General features: G+C 37.0%; 1 protein-coding gene across 2 annotated transcripts in view; it reads right to left on the bottom strand.

Annotated features, from left to right (window-relative positions):
- HEATR5B (HEAT repeat containing 5B) overlaps window positions 1-21,215 on the bottom strand; it is a 118,529-nt gene that overhangs the window by 70,247 nt on the left and 27,067 nt on the right. For both annotated transcript variants that reach the window (XR_002342772.1, XM_003481246.4), the window contains exons 13-21: window positions 20,803-20,902; window positions 20,181-20,290; window positions 19,158-19,321; window positions 17,290-17,465; window positions 13,784-13,889; window positions 12,109-12,299; window positions 8,113-8,272; window positions 4,579-4,768; window positions 1,597-1,766 (exon numbers count right to left, since the gene is read on the bottom strand). Coding sequence is in view for 1 of the 2 variants with exons in the window: in XM_003481246.4 (XP_003481294.1) it covers window positions 1,597-1,766; window positions 4,579-4,768; window positions 8,113-8,272; window positions 12,109-12,299; window positions 13,784-13,889; window positions 17,290-17,465; window positions 19,158-19,321; window positions 20,181-20,290; window positions 20,803-20,902 (1,367 nt within the window). In the remaining variant the exon portion in view is untranslated. The remainder of the gene's footprint in view (window positions 1-1,596; window positions 1,767-4,578; window positions 4,769-8,112; window positions 8,273-12,108; window positions 12,300-13,783; window positions 13,890-17,289; window positions 17,466-19,157; window positions 19,322-20,180; window positions 20,291-20,802; window positions 20,903-21,215) is intronic.

Here is a 21,215-nt window from a genome sequence, read left to right as displayed (position 1 = left end):
GGCTTCCATTTATACCAGTCTACCAGATGGGCTCTTGTTAAGGACATAATATGACAAAAAGTCCAAGGACACACTGTAGCTGTCATTCCATTTGACCTCTTAACAGTAGTTGATGTGGTGACCACTCCTCTACTCCACCTGGCGCTTGTGAACACCACAACTTCTATTTTTCCTTTAATCTCTCTGACTGCTCTTCCCATTTTTTTGCTGACTCTTTCTCTTTTCCTAAATTTTATAGGCTGGGTTCCTCATTCAGCACTCTCTCTCCATCTCATCTCCTATGTCTTAACACTGAAATGCTCATGTCTCTCAAGTTTACCTCTGTAACCAGACTTATTATTTTCAAGTTCCATGCCCATGAAACTAACTACTCAAAATGTCTAAAACTGAATTAATGATATCTTTCCTTCCTAATCTTCTCCAATTCCAATGTTGCCAGTCTTAGGAAGTTCCTTACTATATGCTCAAGTCAGAAACCTGGCTCATATCCTTTCCTTTCCCTTACAGCCAATGAATCAACAAAAATCTATCCATCCTATCTCCTAAACATCACTCAAATCCATCTATTCTTCCCATTCCCACTGTTACCAACTTGGAGAAGTCATTATCATCTTCCTCCTTAGACCATCATAATTACCACCCTGTAGATTCCATTCTCCACTGGGCAGGAAGATTGAAATGGAAAAGGTACAAATCTGATTGTGTTACTTCCCTGTGGTTCCCTATCACCTGCAGAATAAAATCCGAAGTTTTAATATATCTAGAAAGTCCACATGCTCTCTCACTTGGCTAACTTTCCAGCTTCATCCTGTGCCTCTGTGACCCACCTCCCCTCCTTCTCTCTCAGCCTTAAACACACTGACTAAATGGTTCCTTAAAGGCATCCCCTCCTTTCCATCTCAGGGGCTCTCATATAGTTTACTCTCTCCCTAAAAGTAAGTGCTGTCTACTGCAATATCACACTTTTCCCCAAAGTAACCTCTACTTATCTTAGAGTTCACACTTTACATGTCATTTTTTTCGGGGAAATACTTTCTGAATACCTGGGTTATGACAGGTCCTCCTGTTATATCCTCTCCTGTAGCCTTTATTAGCACTTATTTATAAATAATCACTGTTGGCCATATTCCTTTGTAAACTATAAACTCCACAATGACAGAGGCATCATTTTGTCTCACCCACAAATGTATCCCCAGTACTTTGTAGGGTTCCTGACAATAGCAAGCTCTCAATAATTATTTGCTGAGTGAATCAATTAACAATTGTGATGATAGCAACAGATCCTTAAAAGTCACCAAGAAAATGTTAGGAAATAAAATTCTGATTGGGAAAGACTGAAAATAGGATGCATTCTTAGCTGAGAAATACACAGTTGATTATTCTTTTTTAAAAAAAATATTTCTTAAAAGGTGAAAAAGAAAATCAGTGAATAAAACGAACAGTCAATGAAATGACTACTGAAGCTGAAACTCTAGAATGCATAAACCAGGAAATTTAGTTTTTTTTGTTGTTGTTGCTGTGGTCTAGTCTGATCTTTTGGGAAACAAATTAGGGGCTCCCTAAATAAAACAATGAATGAAATGGCTTTATACTTACACAAAGGCTAGGAACGAGGCTAGATAGATTGACGTGTCGAGGTGCAAACATGTGAAGCTGCTGAAGGCAAGATATAGCAGCTGCCTGGACGAGGGAATCTGAATGGTCCTGGGTTATTGCACAACCCACCAAACAAGAAGAACGGATTGTGGAAATTGTTGCTCCATTTCCTAGGAGCAAAGTAAAAGAAATCATAAAATACAATGATTTAATTAGTATCACCAAAATATTCCTCGAAAATAATTATCTTCTAAATAACCCCTTTTTCTTAAGAAAAAAAAAAAAAAAGTACTCCTGAAATGAACACAACATTATAAATCGACTATACTTCAATTTTAAAAAAAGGAATAGGAGTTCCCGTCATGGTGCAGTGGTTACCATCGGATTCGGTTAACGAATCCGACTAGGAACCATGAGGTTGTGGGTTTTATCCCTGGCCTTGCTCAGTGGGTTAAGGGTCTGGCGTTGCCGTGAGCTGTGGTATAGGTTGCAGACATGGCTTGGATCCTGCGTTGCTGTGGCTCTGGTGTAGGCCAGCGGCTACAGCTCCGATTAGACCCCTAGCCTGGGAACCTCCATATGCCGCGGGAGCGGCCCAAAGAAATAGACAAAAAAATAAAAAATAAAAAAATAAAAAATAAAGAAAAGGAATAACTATGTTGAATTTATATTAACCGGTATGTTTGCTCTATTATTAGCTTAGGTACTGCAACTGCTTAACCAATTCACTATTAAGAAATGCCCTTACTTTTTCTCCCCTTATATTTTGACAGATCTTTATAAAGCAAATAAAATCTTACAGAACAAGAGTCAGCAAACTCTTCCTTAAAAGGCCAGAAGTAAATATTTTTATTTTTCTAGCCATGAGCCAAAATCTACTCTATTATGTAAGTATGTATATAACCATTTAAAAATGTAAAAACTATTCTTATTTCATTGGTTGTTAAAAATAAATAAATAAAACACCAAAAGGCATCTGAGCAGACTCAGCCCATAGTTAACTTGCCTAGCCTGCCTATTTAGATTTTTTTTTTGGCTGCACCCATGGCATGTGGAAGTTCCTGGGCCAGGGACTGTAACCTCACCACAGCAGCAACCTAGGCTGCTATAGTGACAATGCCAGAACCTTAACCCATAGCACCCCAAGGGAACCCCCCCACCCCATTTTAAGAAAATCATCCCCAAAGTTCTTTTTCTTGACAGCCAGTCTTAAAAAGGAAGTCACTTTTTAAAGGATGTAAGGGAATATCATCAACAACACTGTAATAACTTTATATGGTAACACAGTTACTAGACTTAACATGGTAACAATACATTCAAATGTTGAAATATCAAGTTGTACACATGAAATGAATATAATCCTGTATGTCAAGTACATGTCAATGAAATTTAAAACAGAGGAATTCCTTGGGGCTCAGTGGGTAAGGATCCAGTGTTGCCACTTCTGTGGCACAGGTTTGATCCCTGGCCTGGGAACTTCTGCAAGCTGCAATTGCAGCCAAAAAAACAATTTTTTAAGAAGTCACTTTTAAGATAGATAAATAAATAACCATCTTTCTGATCACTATTCAGATTGTTTTGAACACAAAAATTTTGCAAAGTCCATAGAAATGATTTCAAAACAACTGTTTATGAATGATGATAATACATCTCTCTTAGATTTAGCTAGCTATATATTTATCTCCTGATAAACTAGACTATCTTTTAAACCCACCATTTTTGTATTGGAAAAAGCCAGAAGATTTTTCATTCTCTGATTCTCTGTTCAAACAATTATACCACATCTATTATACAATGTCAAATTCTATTTTCCTAATAAGATGAATAGCAATTTTTACATAGATAGTCAGGAAAAATAAATTGCAGTATTTTATACTGTCTAGACAAAAATGTCTTAATTGCCAAACATAAGTGCTATAAAATTTTTACCAATGCAAAATAAAATAATTTTACATACATACAGAAACCAAACAAGAAAATCACAGTCACAAGAGTCATATTCTAGTTTGAAATACACACTGCCTCATCCTCATATCAAAAAGCACTTGGTAAATACCCATACTCCTAGCATTCTTCCTTAAGATCTTTTCTTTTTTCACCTCCTTGTTTTTTCAAATATCTGTCCTAATGGAGGCCACGTAGCATAGTGGTCAAGAATACAGGCAAAGGAAATTTATCTGAGTTTTACCTTCTAATTGCAACTACACACTGGCTATATATATGAAACCCTAGGAACGTTAACCTATCTCAGCCTCAGTATTTAATCTGTAAAATGGAGAGAAATATCTCTATCAGAATTGTTGTCAGAATTAAATGAGGTAATATGCATAAAAAGACTGACTCATTGAAAGCTTTAATAAGTGTTGGGGGAAAAAAGGGAACCTCTGAAAGTGGTGTATATATTTTGCATGTATTCACAGTAATTTTCTGACCTGTTTAACCATTAATAGAAGTACTCAGTGGAAGTGCATGGTAAGAATGTGGGCCTTAGAATCACACATCTGCTATTCCTTAGCTTAGAATCACACATCTGCTATTCCTTAGTTGAGTAATTTTAGACAGGTTACTTCTCTTCTCTGAGCTTACTTCTCCAGAGAAAAACTAGATAAAATTATCTTCTTTAGTGTTTAAAAAAAAAAAAAAAAAGGGAAGCTAAAGTCCATGAACACAAATGGATGGCACTCCAGGCTAAAGGAACTCTACTTTCATCTTTGACGTCATGGGGCTCGAAGTATCATTTCACTTAGACTTTTCTTCCGCTCAAAACTTCGAAAAGCACTTTCATATCACAGGTTTGTTGCAGGGATTAAATAAAATAGTACATGTAAAAAGCAGAATTCCAGGTGTTGAGTAAATTGCTAGCATTCAATACATAGTAATTATTATTATAAGATTTCTTTAGGTGCCATGATGGTGATATTCAGGAAACTGAAGGACAGTAATTACCTGTTTAGTTCTTTAGTTTAAAGTGAATTTACTCACCTTGTAGTTCAGGGCCAACAGTAGTTATTATAGCACCCAAGCATCTACCCAAACACTGATGAACTTCTGTATGTGAAGGTGGAACTGTCAACAGCAAGGTAAGAACTAGAGATAATGTTGGCTCCACATAGCTCCGATACATTGGGCCACTGGAATCCACTATCAAAGCAAGTGAATGAAGAGACCAAGTCTGGAATAAAATATAAATTTATTTTAGTTGCAAGTAATAAAGTATACTGAATTGATATTTTAACTTAAAATTTTTAATTAATAATCTGGAAATATTTTAAAATACATTAAGAAATAAATGGTAAGCTACCAGAGGCCAATAACCAAAATGACAGGTATACAAATACTATGTTTAAAGTTCCTCTGCAATGTGGCTTTGAGTGTCAGAAAAAAAAAAGTTGCAACGATGAACCCATTTCCTCTATTATAATGTACATGTGTTTCACAATTCCAAAAAAGAATGACTTATGTAATAAGCATATGATTTAGTGGATGCTATGGACATTAAATCTATCTTTATCACCAGTATTGTGGAGTTTTGCTAAAGAACTAGACTGAAATAAAACAATGACCATACCAATACCAATGTTCTATACCTACAGAGGTCTATAGTATTTTAATAAAACTATCGTAAGAATTTTTTTGGGGGGGGGGGCCACACCTGCAGCATATGGAGGTTACAAGGCTAGGGGTCCAATTGGAGCTGCACCTGCTGGCCTACACCACAGCCACAGCAATGCAGGATCCCTAGCCACATTTGCGACCTACACCACAGCTCACGGCAGCGGTAGATCCTTAACCTACTGAGCAAGGCCGGGAATGAAACCTGTGTTCTTATGGATGCTAGTCAGATTTGTTTCCTCTGAGCCATGACAGGAACTCTGGATTTTTTTTTTTTTTCTTTTTTGTCTTTTTAGGGTCCTACCCATAGCACATGGAGGTTCCCAGGCTGGGGGTATAATTGGAGTTGTAGTGTTGACCACAGCCACAGCCACAGCCACGCCAGATCCGAGCCACATTTGTGACCTACACCACACCTCACAGCAATGCCGGATCCTTAACCCCCTGGCGAGACCAGGGATCAAACCTGCATCCTGATGGATCCTAGTCATGTTCCTTTACCCACTAAGCCATGAAGGGAACTCCTCATAAGGATTTTTTTTAATGGCCGCACCCACAGCATATGGAACTCAGAAGTTCCCAGGCTAGGGACTGAATCTGAGCCACAGGTGCAATCTTCACCACAGCTGCAGCAATGGCAGATCCTTTTAACCTAACGTGCCAGGCCAGGATCAAACCCCTTCCTCTGCAACAACGTGACCTGCTGCAGTCAGATTCTTAACCCACTGTGCCACAGTAGGAACTCCTATCATAAGGATTTTTAAGGCAATGTAATTAGGGCACAAAGGAGATTCTAGAAGTATTTTTTTTAAAAAAACAAACACCCAGGATTTATACTAAGTGTTCAGTAGAAAACTGGGAAAAAAAAGGGAGCTCTCATTGTGCCTCAGTGGTAACAAACCTGACTAGTATCCACAAAGGTTCAATCCCTGGCCCTGCTCAGGGGTTAAGGATCTGGCGTTGTCATGAGCTGTGGTGTATGTCATAGAAGTGGCTCAGATCTGGCATTGCTGTGGCTGTGGTGTAGGCCGGTGGCTACAGCTCCTTTTGGACCCCCAGCCTGGGAACCTCCATGTGAAATATGAAGCCCTTGCCTCTCATTGTAGGTATATCTATTTAACACTTCATACTGATACACCTGAAAATATTGGGCAAAGAGACAAGTTTGATTGCCATTACTGCAAAGAAGAGAGGGCTAAGAAAAAGGTGAAGACAAAGGAAAGAAAACTAGCACCTACTCTTTGACATAAAAGAAGAAAGCAGCATAGCACCTCTTAAGAGACAAGATTACTTGATTTCTTTTTTTTTTTTTTTTTTTTTCTGGCCACACTTGTGGCATGCAGGAGTTCCCCAGACCAAGGATTGAACCTGTGTCACAGCAGTGACAATGACAGATCCTTAACCACTAGGATACCAGGGAATTCTAAAATTATTTATCTTTGTTTGTAGTCCTCTGAGGACTTACACAGCTAGAAACCTTTACCAAGAAGTCAAAGGCAGGAGTTCCCGCTGGAGCATAGCGGGTTAAGTATCCAGCATTGTCGCTGCAGCAGCTTGGGCTGGGTAGGTTCAATCCCTGGCCCAGGGAAGTTTCACTACAGGCGCAACCAAGAAAAAGAAGTCAAAGGTAGAAGTTCCTGTCGTGGTGCAGTGGTTAACGAATCCGACTAGGAACCATGAGGTTGTGGGTTCGATCCCTGGCCTTGCTCAGTGGGTTAACGATCCGGCGTTACTGTGAGCTGTGGTGTAGGTCGCAGACGCGGCTCGGATCCCGCATTGCTGTGGCCCTGGTGTAGGCTGGCGGCTACAGCTCCGATTAGACCCCTAGACTGGGAACCTCCATATGCTGCAGGAGCGGCCCAAGAAATGGCAAAAAGACCAAAAAAAAAAAAAAAAAAAAAAAGTCAAAGGTAAACTGAGCTTGCAGGTAGACTGAAAAGTCTCTGATGGATTTTGCATCCTTTTCTAACAGTGAAAGAACACATTTATAAACAAACTGATGACAGGCAGTAATGGCAATTAAACTTGTCTCTTTGCCCAATTTCTAATACCCAATACGAAGCAAGGAGTTGAATGTTACTGAATTCAAATGCTCAATATTTTCAGGTGTATCAATGTGAAGTGTTAAACAGATACACCTACAATGAGAGGCAAGAGCTTGATATTTCACATGAGGCTCTTCCTTCTCACTGTATCTATTTTTGTGTAAAGTATTTAAGGAGAAAGAAGAAAAGAAATTCAAAGATTCAAGATTAAAAGAAATTAAAGATAACCAATGACTGTACTCGGGTTAGAGTATAGAAGTAGAGAGAGGAGGACAGTTATTAAAAGAAATTTTATCAACGAACAAATGTAAGGAAATACACAAAAAAGGAAACATGTACAAAGAGTAATAAACAATAAAAAGAAATTATGGGAGTTCCCATTGTGGCGCAGTGGAAACAAATCCAACTAGTATCCATGAGGATATGGATTTGATTTCTGGCCTCACTCAGTGGGTTAAGAATCCAGTGTTACCACGAGCTGTGGTCTAAGTCGCAGACGTGGCTCGGATCCCAAGTTTCTGTGGCTGTGGCGTACGCAGGCAGCTATAGCTCCGATTCGACCCTTAGCCTGAGAACCTCCATATGCCAGGTGTGTGGCTCTAAAAAAAAAAAAAAAAAAAAGGCAGTAAGAAATTATGCTTCAAGGGATGTTGTGAATGGGTTAAATTCTCAGAATAAAACAGAGACTTTAGGATTAAGTTCAAATACAAAATCCTGTTATATACTCATAAAACAAAATGACAGAAAAAGACCATAAGATATTTCTCCTAACAATTCATTAGAATCACTACTAGTTTTTACAAATACTTTCCCTAGAAGTAATATTTTTAAATTTCATAATAAAAAATCAAGATCATACCTGTACTTCAGAGGATGTTCCATCCTGTGCTAGAGCCAATAAAATGCTGACACTGGTCTTCAGATGTTGTCCTGAGCCAATACCACCAACATAACGATGCAAACAACCCAGAGCCAATGAATGGCCAGTTCTGGATACAACATCTCGAGCTGATTTCAATCTGGAAAAGAGTCAGGGGCTTTAGGGATTGTTTTCTCTATTTTCTTAATGTCAATACAAGCTTATGCTGAATCAGACAATAAAAGGTATTTATTTTGGAAATCAGAAAAGATTATAATCATGATTACTTCCTTCTTTACTCACTAATAAGAGTTAGAGATTTAATTTTAAATGGTTGGTTAGAGTTATACATCTCACTGAATAAAGCCTACCTTAATTTTAGAGAAAATGTGAAAGAACTACAACTTGAGAAGACAAGAGCCATTTGAAATGTATTTTTACCATTGGTTTTTTAAATAAAAGAATAGCTTTTAAAATTGGTTTTCAAAATACATAAAAAAAGGATATTTATAGTCAGAGAATTATAGGAAATGCTTTTAACTTTCATTTAAGAAGTTCCCTGTAATTATGACTTGAACATCTTTAAAATGAGCCAGTCTTTTTTCTATGTGAAATATATATTTAATGAATTAAAAAATATAAGAAGGACGTATTATGTATTATTTCTAAAAGTAAGCTTTACTGAGATGGATTTATATACAATAAAATGCATCCATTTTAAGTGTACACTAAAATGTGTTCTGACAACTGCATATAGTATGTAACCACCATATAATCATAATACAGAACTGAGGTGTCCAGGAACATAAGCCACATATTTCATCTTAAATATTCTACTCACCACATTATAGAAGGTAAAAAAGAAACAGGTGAAGTTAATTTTAATAAATTTTATTTAATTCAATGTATCCAAAATATTAAAATATCAACTTCTCTTTTTTTTTTTTTGCTATTTTAGGGCTGCACCTGCGGCATATGGAGGTTCCCAGGCTAGGGGTCGAATCACAGCTGCAGCTGCTATCCTAAGCCACAGCAACATGAGATCCAAGCCACGTCTGTGACCTACACCATAGCTCAAGGCAACACAGGATCCTTGACCCACTAAGCCAGGCCAGGGATTGAACCTGCATCCTCATGGATACTAGTCAGGTTCCTAACATGCTGAGCCACAATAGGAACTCCCACCATACAAATTTCATTTAGAAGAAAGATAGTTTTACTTCTTCCTTTGTAATCTGTATCCCTTTCATTTCTTCTTTTTTTTTAAAGAGTAAGAGTAAAGAAAAGTAGATAGATAAATACAAAAGGGAGAGTAAATGCATTTTTATTTGTAACTTTTTTCTATTTTCTTTAAGTTTATATAACAATTTTTTTCCATTATAGCTGGTTTACAATGTTCTGTCAATTTTCTATTGCACAGCATGATGACCCAGTTACATAATACATGTACAGATTCTTTCTTCTCCCATTATCATGCTCCGTCATAAGTGACTAGACATAGTTTCCAGTACTACACAGCAGGATCTCATTGCTAATCCATTCCAAAGGCAATACTCTGCATCTATTAACCCCAAACTCCCAAGCTCCCAATCCATCCCCCTCCCTCCCTCTCCCTCTTGGCAACCACAAGTCTGTTCTCCAAGTCCATGATTTTCTTTTCTGTGGAAAGCCCTTTCATTTCTCTTGCTTGCTTTATTGCACATCCAGTATAAGGTTGCCTAGGACAGGCAGTACACTGCTGAACAGAAGTGGAGGAAGCAAACATCTTTACCTTGTTTTAGAGGGAAAACATTCAGTCTTGTTCATTAAGTATGACATTTGTTGTAGATTTTTGTAGATGCACTATCAGATTCGAGATCTCTCTTCTGAAATTCCTAGTGTGCTGAGCATTTTTATCATGAATGGATACTGAATACTATTAAAATGCTTCTGTTGCATCTAATATGATGATCATATGAAATATCTTCCGAATTTTCTTAATATGTTGAATTACACTGATTTTCAATGTTAAATCAATCTGTATACCTGGGACAAATGCCTCTTGGTGGTAATGAATTATCCTTTAAAAATGTAGTGAGATTTGACATTTTGTTGAACTTTTTGTGTTTATGCTCATGACAAAGACTAAGCTTTCTTTGCAATGTCTTTGGTTTTGGTGTCAGGGTCAAGCTGGACTGAGTTGGATAGTATTCCCTCCTTGTGCACTTTTCTAGAAGAGTCTTAATAGAATTGGTATTATTATTATTTTAGAATTGGTATTATTCTTCCTTAAATATTTGGTTAAATTTACTCAGGAAGCCATCTGGTCTTGGAGTTCTCTTCGAGGGCAGGTTTTAAACTGTAAATTTAATTTCTTTCATAGATACCAAGTTATTCATATTATCTATTTCTTCTCGCATGAGCTTTACTAGCTTGTGTCTTTCAAAGAATTCATCTATCTCAAATAAACTATGGGCATAAAGCTGCTTACAGTATTTCCTTATTATCCTTTTAATGCCTCTAGAACCTCCAGTGATAAGCTCTTTTATTTCTGATATGGTGTTTTTATGTGTGTCTCTTTCTTTTATTTATTCAGATGAAAGGTTTATCAATTTTATGGCTCTTTTCAAAAAACCAGCTTTTGGTTTCATTGAGTTTCTCTACTGTTTTTCTGTTTTCTCTTTTCTCTGACTCCTGTTTTTACCTTTATAATTTGGTTTATTCTACTTACTTTTGGTTCAATTTGCTTTTTCTCTTTCAAAGTTCCTAAGGTCCTTCCTTCCTTTCTAATACAAGAATTTCAATGCTACAAATTTTCCTTAAAAACAATTCAGGATCGATGAAATACTTGGAAAAAGTAGAGCTAATCTATTGCTAGAAAATAATCAAAGTCATCCTGTAGAAGATTAAGTGTCTGGGAATACTTTAACTATGTTCTGCCTGCTCATGTTATCCTCAGCAAGGTAAACAATACACTGGAGCATTATCCTAAAACCAGTCAAACTGCCACTCACGTGTGAAGATAAGGACAGCCATTCTTAGATATGCAAGAGTTCAGAAAATACTTCTTCAAAACCACTACTTCACAACCACTGCTTCTCCCAACCCCTCTCTCGTTAATAATTACTATATAGTTTGGTATAATTAGTACTCAAAATACACAATAGTTAAGAATGAATAATTTACACAATTCAAGTGTCTGTTCTTGACCATTCTAGTTTTCACCTTCTCTGAGTACCTGATTAACAACCGTCAATAAAAAGTGCATTTATCATCTTAATCATGCTTATTCAGATCTGAGATCACCCTTTTTATTTATTTTTTTTCTTTTCTTTTCTTTTTTTTTTTTTTTTGTATTTTGTCTTTGTTGTTGTTGTTGTTGTTGTTGTTGCTATTTCTTGGGCTGCTCCCGCGGCATATGGAGGTTCCCAGGCTAGGGGTCTAATTGGAGCTGTAGCTGCCAGCCTACGCCAGAGACACAGCAACGCGGGATCCGAGCCGCGTCTGCAACCTACACCACAGCTCACGGCAACACCGGATCGTTAACCCACTGAGCAAGGGCAGGGACCGAACCCACAACCTCATGGTTCCTAGTCGGATTCGTTAACCACTGCGCCACGACGGGAACTCCGAGATCACCCTTTTTAAATTAATATGCCAAGGAATTCTTAAAACCTAATTTATCCTATTTCAGGGATAATTTAAGAGATGTAAATTTGGTAGTAGTTAGAAAAAAGAATGGCTTATTCCAAAAAACTAAAAATTAACAGAAAGAATAATGGGGAGGTGGAGTAGAGATCAAAGGACTTCAGAGCAAAGTATACATAACTGAGAGAAGTCCTTATTAACAATCCTCTTGATTCCATTACATAACATTCAAGAACTGAAAAAGAATCCTGCACCACAATGAAAGTATCTACTATGTGGAAAACCTAGTCCCGTTAACAATTACTGATTATTTAAAAGACATCTTTGGCTATGAGAGAAATGTAATTACTGATAAAGAGACCCACTTACTTGTCAAAGCTGTATTGGGCCATTCTAGCAATAAAAGTTGCTTCTCCAACCACCTGAGCCATTCTTCCAAGAGCCTCCCCTGCTGCACATCGTAAGATGGGGTTTGGGTTGTCAAGAGCCCCCATAACCAGTGTCAGAGCAGATTTACGAACTTCCTCAGGTCCTAAGGTACTTTTGTTTTCAGCCAAGCCCTATGGTTATTAAAAAAGAAAAAAGGAAAAAACAGGGCAGCAAACTTTGTAAATATACATTTATCTTCACATACTATTTTTTTCAGTCAACTTTTGCATGCATATACTATGCCTAGAACCAATACCTATTAGACAGTAATCACTTTCATAAGCATGATTTCATTATATGATATATAACATAGTTATAACTGAATCAGCCCTAAAACCAACAATCCCTGAGAGTATCTCTGTCCAAAGACAAATATTAAAAATTGTTTTCATATATAAAGGACATTGTATTATTAAATCAACTGTTATTTAACTGATTGAAATTTATCACTGTAACTCCAAGGAGGGAAAAGGCCTGATGAGTATGAAACTTTGATATATTAATATAAAAATTCCAGAGATGATAACTATGCTATAACGAGTATATCCAATATATACCTGAAGACAAAATGAGGTAACTGAATGCTGATACAGTGTATTCATCATATTAAATGGCAATATCTCTGTTCTAGCTACACTTACTGCCCTGGAATTTAAATTACTTACTTGAGAGCGAAAATCTACGTCATGGTGTCTAGGGAAAATGCTAACTATAGCAGAGGCACTAGTGAGCACATCTATGAAGAAAAGTGTACTGTACAGCAATATTACAGTTGTCCACCAGCCTTCCAACTCTGCGAGAAACCATGACTACCCCACTCCTTTTTTAAAAAACTGAGATGTTGGTAGCTGCTGGTCTCTAAAAAGGGCATATACTAATGACTGTATAAATGGTACCAATCTTTATCTGTATAATCAATCCCTACATCTCTTTTCCCTGATGTTTATAAAATGTGATTAATTCACGCCCATTTAAACACTTGTATTTGTTGCTCTTTTATTTTAAATCAGTAATAGCTTATAATAAGCTAAATGCTGAATAATATGAAGTCTTCAAATACATCATGAGAGGCTATAAGCTGCCCAGCACAGTGCATGAACTCTGAGACACAGGCAGAGTTATTTCACTTCATACCTGTAAAATCTGAGGTTCAAAAAAGGTCAAAGGAATTATACAAGACAGAAATCTACTGAGCAGCCAAACCAAAATGCAATCCCTAAATGTAGCATTCCTTCAACTATATAATAAACACAGCCTCTCCTGATTTATGGTCTAAACCACAAATCAAACTTAAGCTTTATCTAGTTAGCCTTCAATAAAATGTCAGGTTTCATTTGCCAGGCATGTTTGGAAATTCTGAAAGAATATACTGGCACTTGTAAAATCTGAGAGGTCAAATCAAAATATGAATTTTAACATGACTAAAATATAAAAATATTTATTTAATTATAAAGAGCCTAATATAAAGTTTCCAGTAATTTAAATAAATATGAAAGTACAGTTATCAAGAGCCATACATATGAACATAACAGTCTAGATATGCCTGAGTTACTATATTAAAAGCATTAACTACAATCTTAGTTCAGAATATTTACTGTGTTTTAAAAATAAGTACCTTTAGTGCACTGAGAACAGCTGTAAAGATATTAAGCTGCACAGCCTGCTGGCGAACACCCTTGGCTTGTTTAACACATTCTGCAAAGTGATCCAACATTTGTAATCTGTAACAATAGAATAAAGATACATTGGCAAAACTTTTTATTCAAACATGGCTCAAAACAGAGATAAGAATGGTATAAGCTAGCTGTTTAACCAATAATGCCCTGTGTTAATCTCTTTTCTATTTCATTCCCTGGTCCAAACCATATGTTCTCCTGAATTAATATATGGATATCTAACTACCAACTGGCACAGACAACAAACTAATATTAAGTTCCAATTAGCAACAAAAAGGTCATAATTCCAGTGCTCTTCAACATTAATGCCAGTATGCAACAAAGTACTTCATGAAAAGGAGGTGCTGGAGATTTCTTGAATAGAATAATCATCATTAATTGTGAATCTCTGCGGAAGATTTTTAAGTTGGAAACTTTAAAACGTGGCATAATTTCTTTCTGCTTAAAAACACTCTCGGAGTTCCCGTCGTGGCGCAGTGGTTAACGAATCCGACTAGGAACCATGAGGTTGCGGGTTCGGTCCCTGCCCTTGCTCAGTGGGTTAACGATCCGGCGTTGCCGTGAGCTGTGGTGTAGGTTGCAGACGCGGCTCGGATCCTGCGTTGCTGTGGCTCTGGCGTAGGGCGGTGGCTACAGCTCTGATTGGACCCCTAGCCTGGGAACCTCCATATGCCGCGGGAGCGGCCCAAGAAATAGCAACAACAACAATAACAAAAAGACAAAAGACAAAAAAAAAAAAAAAAAAAAAAAAAAAACCACTCTCACGTAGAAAAAAATAGTACCTCATGTCCTATCTTTGAGCTAGCTGGGAATTTTTTTTTCTTTTAATTTAGCTTTGGTCATTTTGTTAAAAGCGAAAAACCAGAGGTGAATTAGTTTTTTTGAATATTTCAAAATTTTTAAATGAGATAGTTAACCTAAAATAAATAAATAAAATGAGATAGTTACCAGACCAAAAACCCACAGACATTTGAGATTATGCTGATTAAAGAGAATGCAGTCATATCAGATTCTTCTAAAAAGAAAAGGAGTGGGGCAAAGGAACCCAGGGAAATAGGATTTAGTACTAAGATAACTATGACCTAAAATAAGATATCAAAACCTCCCTGAGGCCAATGTAAGGATTTAAACTCAGTTTATAATAGGCCATAGGTTTCACGTCAAAGAATTCTTCAAAAATCACATATGAAGAAATCATCTAGTCTCCAGCAGGAACTCCAGTTAGGGGTACCTGGCGTTGAAGTGGACACCTGTACATCTACCCTGACACAGACCCATATCGATGGTGAAGAAGCAGGGCATTGTTCACAATGCTTTCCAGCACACACATGAAAAGCACACAGTCTCTGAAGTGCCATTAAACTATCATTTGTGGATAACTGACCTCAAACACATAACTTAAAAAAATTTTTCCTTACTATATAATAATGTATTTCTTTTAATTTGAAAAATAGTGGGAGGAGTTCCCATCATGGCTCAGCGGAAACAAATCTGACTAGCATCCATGAGGACACAGATTCCATCCCTGGCCTTGCTCAGTGAGTTAAGGATCTGGCATTGCTGTGAACTGTGGTGTAGGTTAAAGATGCAGCTTGGATCCCACGTTGCTGTGGCTGTGGTATAGGCCAGCAGATGTAGCTCCAATTCAACCCCTAGCCTGGGAACGTCCATATGCCACAGGTGCAGCCCTAAAAAGCAGAAAAAGAAAAAAAAAAAAAAAGAAAAATACTAACAAAAAGTTACCACCTAGAAACAACCATTGAACATTTTTACATATTTTAAAATATCTCAACTGGAAGAGTTCCCTGGTGGCTCAGTGGATTAGGGAGCTAGCAGTCACTGCTGCAACTCTGGTTATTTCTATGGTGCAGGTTCGATCCCCGATCCCCGGCCTGGGAAATTTTGTGTGCTCCAAGTGCAGCACCACACCCTCAAAAAACAAACAAACAAACAAAAACACCCAAACCAACTGGGAACAATTCTTGCCTCTTACCTTCATTTGACATTGTACAATGAGCATTTTCTATTATCAAAACATGGTCTCTGTGAAATGTACTCCAGCCTATCAACTTTTCATAAATTGTTCACTGATTTTTCCATCCCTGCATATTTATGTTATACATAATATATACACATATAGCAATGCCAGATCCTTAACCCACTGAGCAAGGCCAGGGACAAAACCTGTGACCTCATGGTTCCTAGCTGGATTTGTTTCCACTACGCCACGACAGGAACACCAATATATATTATATTTTAATAGAATTTATTTTTAATTTGTCTTGTTCTACAAAAGTCATTTAATAAAGTTAAGATAATCCTGGATTCTAGTTACAGGTCTCATAACTGGCTGTATTATTTTGAAACAGCAAACTCTTAGACCTAGATTTCCTGAGATTTAAAACAAGGATATTGAAGTAGATACTTTATAAGATTCTTTCATCTTTAACAATCTTTAATATTTATGTGGCAACCAAATGTTTTTTAAAGATATCTCAGTAAAGTTAAATATTTAAAACTTTCCCCTCAAATTAAAAAGCAATTAAAGGAGTTCCCATCGTGGCTGTGGTTAATGAATCGGACTAGGAACCATGAGGTTGCGGGTTCAATCCCTGGCCTCGCTCAGTGGGTTAAGGATCTGGCGTTGCCATGAGTTGTGATGTAGGTCGCAGACACCGCTCGGACCCCGAGTTGCCATGGCTCTGGTGTAGGCCAGCAGCTACAGCTTCGATTAGACCCCTAGCCTGGGAACCTCTGTGTGCCAAAGGAGCAGCCCTAGAAAAGGCAAAAAAAAAAAGACCAAAAAAAAGCAATTAAAAATGTAACCTACACATTTCAAGATGTTATCTTTTCTATACAACTACAACATTTTCAAAGCAGTTTATAAAACTTGATCTATCTGTGATCTTGCATTAATTCATTTTTACTTTTACCATAAATATATAAAATGTCTACTAAGCTTACAGTGTGTGTGGACATAAAGTATGGCAAATAAACTGCTACTACTGCAAAAATAATCAGTTACTTTAGTGTTCCAAGTTCCAGATTTTATCTGACAGTGTTACTAGAGAATAAACTTCTCATCCATTTACTTCCTCAGTAACAAAAACAAAAGACTTGGAAAACTGATGTCACTAATTAAAGACATAGGCAAACCTACTTATAAACTGGCTAACTAACTGTTATAATGAAAACTTTGTTATAAGACCAAGTTCACAATATGGTGAATATCAGATGCAAGTGCAAGGGGTCAAATCTTAAAAACAGTTTCAAATTATGCGGAGTTTACATGCAATTTTTTTATTATGTGCCACTTATGTTATTATGTATATAAGGCTATTGTTTAAATAATAGTTCTTCTTATTGCATTGTTAACTGGATTAGGAAAATCTGCTTCAAAATCATTTACATTTAACTAAAATTACCTGATTGACTTTATACTAACCGGTGTTTATAAGAAACATGAGGAAACACTACACCAAAAAGAGCCACAGAGGCATCAATGACTGAAACTCCAAGAGGAAGAGGCCCAGGCACAGCTTCTCCAGCAGGTATTCGTAAATAAATGGAAGATGGATCATGCTCCAGAGCCCCACTTCCAGATGCACTGTTTGGCTGGAGCTGCAAAGGACATAAAAATCATTCAAAATCTAATTTGGGAAATTCACTTACCAAGTACTGGGCATGAAAAATAAAACATTGGAGGAGAGAGAAAAGGTAACAATAAAAGAGCAGAATGGGAGTTCCCGTCATGGCGCAGTGGTTAACGAATCCAACTAGGAACCATGAGGTTGCGGGTTCGGTCCCTGCGCTTGCTCAGTGGGTTAACGATCCGGCGTTGCCATGAGCTGAGGTGTAGGTTGCAGACACGGCTCGGATTCCGCGATTCACGTTGCTGTGGCTCTGGTGTAGGCCGGTGGCTACACTCCGATTCGACCCCTAGCCTGGGAACCTCCATATGCCGCGGGAGCGGCCCAAGAAATAGCATAAAGACAAAAAAAAAAAAAAAAAAAAAAAAAGAGCAGAATGATTGTATCTGAAAATTTTTAAATAGATAAAAATATACTTTGCTCATTTAAAAAAGTCACAATACTTCACATATTTTAAAAAAAGTCTTCTTCATTTTTATGGTACACACCCTAAAATGTGTAAGCAAAATAATACCAGTAGTAACTTAAACCCACAAAAAATTTTTAAAAGAGGCCTTTAGTAACTCTTTCAAAAGTGCATAGGAGTTCCCATCGTGGCTCAGTGGTTAATGAATCTGACTAAGAACCATGAGGTTGCAGGTTCGATCCCTGGCCTCACTCAGTGGGTTAAGGATCCGGCGTTACCATGAGCTGTGGTGTAGGTTGCAGAAGCGGCTCGGATCCCATGTTGCTGTGGCTCTGGCATGGGCCAGCGGCCACAGCTCCAATTAGATCCCTAGCCTGGGAACCTCCATATGCCATGGGTATAACCCTAGAGAAAACAAAAAATAAAATAAATTTAAAAAAATAAAAAATGCGTAAGAAATAAGGTTTTCTCTGCTGTACAGCACTGGAAACTATATCTAGTCACTAATTATGGAGCATGTAATGTGAGAAAAAGTATGTATATATATATATGTGTGTAACTGGGTAACCTTGCTGTACAGTAGAAAATTGACAAAACACTGTAAACCACCTACAATGGAAAAAATAAAAATCATTTAAAAAATTAAAAATAAAGAAATAAGGTTTTCAGTGGGCAAAAAAGGTTCTAAATCTTCAACCTACTAAATCCTATTCCTCTTTAATCTGTCACAAAACAAGCTAAACCAAAACCAGGCACTAACAGCCCAAAAGCCAGTCAAAACTGATCCTTGCCACAGCAACCACAGGGGACCTAAATACAAATAATATTAAATAAAGACAATTCGCCAAACCCTAACTATTGCCGCTTGCCATTTTTTCATTATTTATACATTAGTAGGAAGGTATATTTAAATTTCTAAGAAGGCTTAATGAAAATTAAACTGTAGTCTACAATATTTTCTTTCTAAATGACAATGCGTAGGAGTTCCTGCTTTGGCACAGTAGGTTAAGGATCTGGTGTTGTCTCTGCAGCAGCTAGAGTTCAATCCCTGGCCTGGTACAGTGGGTTAAGGATCTGGCATTGCCGCAGTTGTGGTGTAAGTTGCAGCTGAGGCTTGGATTCAGTCCCTAAACCGGGAACTTCCATATGCCATGGTTATATCCAAAAAAGAAAAAATAATTTTAAAAAAATGACAACGTGTAATAGTACCATTGATTTGATCAAGCTAGTATTTCATTTCACTGTATGGTCTCCTACCTGGTCTTCAATTGACTTATGATCAGTTTCTTGAAGCCAGGAACCAAGAAGAACGCTATCATCATAGTGGCAGAGGGATCTGAGCAGCGAAGTAGTTGTATTGGCTGAGTTGTCAGTCAAAGTGAATTCTGCTACCAGTTCTCTAAGAAGTGCATTGAAAGATCCTAAAAAACAGAGATTCAGATCAGATTAAAAAGAATACTTTTTATGAAAATGACAATCATTCCCCACAAAGAGTAGCAATATGTTCAACAGGAATAAAATAATTAAATCCCTCTTTTCTTTTTTAAACAAATCAGTATTTTAACATTTTAATACTTGTTTTAATATACAATACTGGCAATTCTTTTTTGTTATTCTATTAGGCCTTTTAGCCCAAATTATTAAAAACAATTAAAAACTCAAGTAAATATTCTTTATTTTAAATATATTAAATATGATATGATTAGTATTTACTGTTAATTATCCAAAAATTTGCTAACACTGAACCAGACTACATCAAAATTCTTGAGCATGGTTGCAATGGAAACAAATCAATGATTTATTTTAATGTTAACATTTTATATAATATTTGATTTCTGCAAAAGTATATTATTACTATTCTCCCCCCAGATTCCTAAATTATTGGCTATATCCTAACAAGATAGTCATTAAAAGCACAGACTTTAAAGATGAACCATCTAGGTTTGAATCCAAGCTCTGCCACTTACTACCTCTCAGACTTGTGCAAGTTACATTATCTCTAAGTACCCAAGATTCTTCATCTTCATACAGAGCTGAATTTTAGCCTCATAAGGTTGTGGTTAGAATCAAAGATGCTAATACATGTAAAGGGCTTGGAATGGGACCTGGAACACAGTAGTGCTCAACAAGTATTAGTTCCTCCATTCAAAGAAAAGGAAAATTGTGGCCTGCCTTTATACAATGAGTCAGTGAGAAAGCCACTGTCAGAACTCTGATATTGTGAAGAACTAGAAAGGTATGTTGAAGAATTTTTATTAGACATCCACAAATTTTATTTACCTTCATAAGTTTTTGGAGGTAACAAAGCTAAGATATCATAAAGTCTTAATCGGACCATTGCAGCACTAGCTTTCAGATGAGCTCCATGGGTTTTAATTACAGATGGAATGCTAAAATATCAAAAGTATATAGTGAGTACCAGTTTACCAGAATAGCCATTACACTTTTTTCCAACAACATTGTACAAAGTTTTACATTTTCCTTTCAGTTTATGTTGTGATCTTTCTATTACTCACAGACACTATAAAATACAATTTTGTTTCAATCCACACCACTACTACAATTTTTTTTAATGGCCCCACCCACAGTACATTGAAGTTCCTGGGTCAGGAACTGAATCAGAGCTGCAGCTGTCACTTACACCACAGCTGGGGCAATGCTAGATCCTTTAATCCACTGTGCTGGGGCCAGGGATCGAACCAGGACCTCTACAGCAACCAGAGCCACTGCAGTTGAATTCTTAACCCACTGCACCACAGCAGGAACTCCTACTGCAATTTATAAAGTCATTTCACACACATAAAGTTTTATGTTTCCTCTATGATATTAAAGGGAAGCACAAAAGACTGCTATTTATAAATATACAAAATTGGATGTTAACATATCATAACTGCTTACTTACTGTGACATCATAGTCATGGCACATTCAATAGGGGTCATCAATTTTCTAATCACATCTTCTGTTAGGAGTTCAGGACAATGTGCAACAAAACTTCTCATTGCTAGATAAAAATTTAAAAAGGACAGATTTGAAGCAGCTTTTGTGAGGGTGAATAAATTTAATAACTTACATAAAAGCTACCTACGTTTTTAGTTGTTACAAAATGTAAGGTTCTAAACCCAGGCCAAACCAAAAGAAGAACCAATTGCAATTCTAGATACAAGTCATAAATAAAGAATAAGAGTGGACAGCAAAGGAGGGAGGGAAGATATATCTACTAGGGAGATTTCTGTGACAGAGAATTCACATGGCCACAAAGAAAGCTGTTGCAGAACAGAAAAAATAAGCATAATGAATCCAGTGAGAAGGAACAT

This window comes from Sus scrofa, chromosome 3, assembly GCF_000003025.6.
Source record: "Sus scrofa isolate TJ Tabasco breed Duroc chromosome 3, Sscrofa11.1, whole genome shotgun sequence".
NCBI lineage: Eukaryota > Metazoa > Chordata > Mammalia > Artiodactyla > Suidae > Sus > Sus scrofa.
The sequence above is the reverse complement of the archived record's forward strand: the minus strand, read 5'-3'. Positions and strand labels throughout refer to the sequence as shown.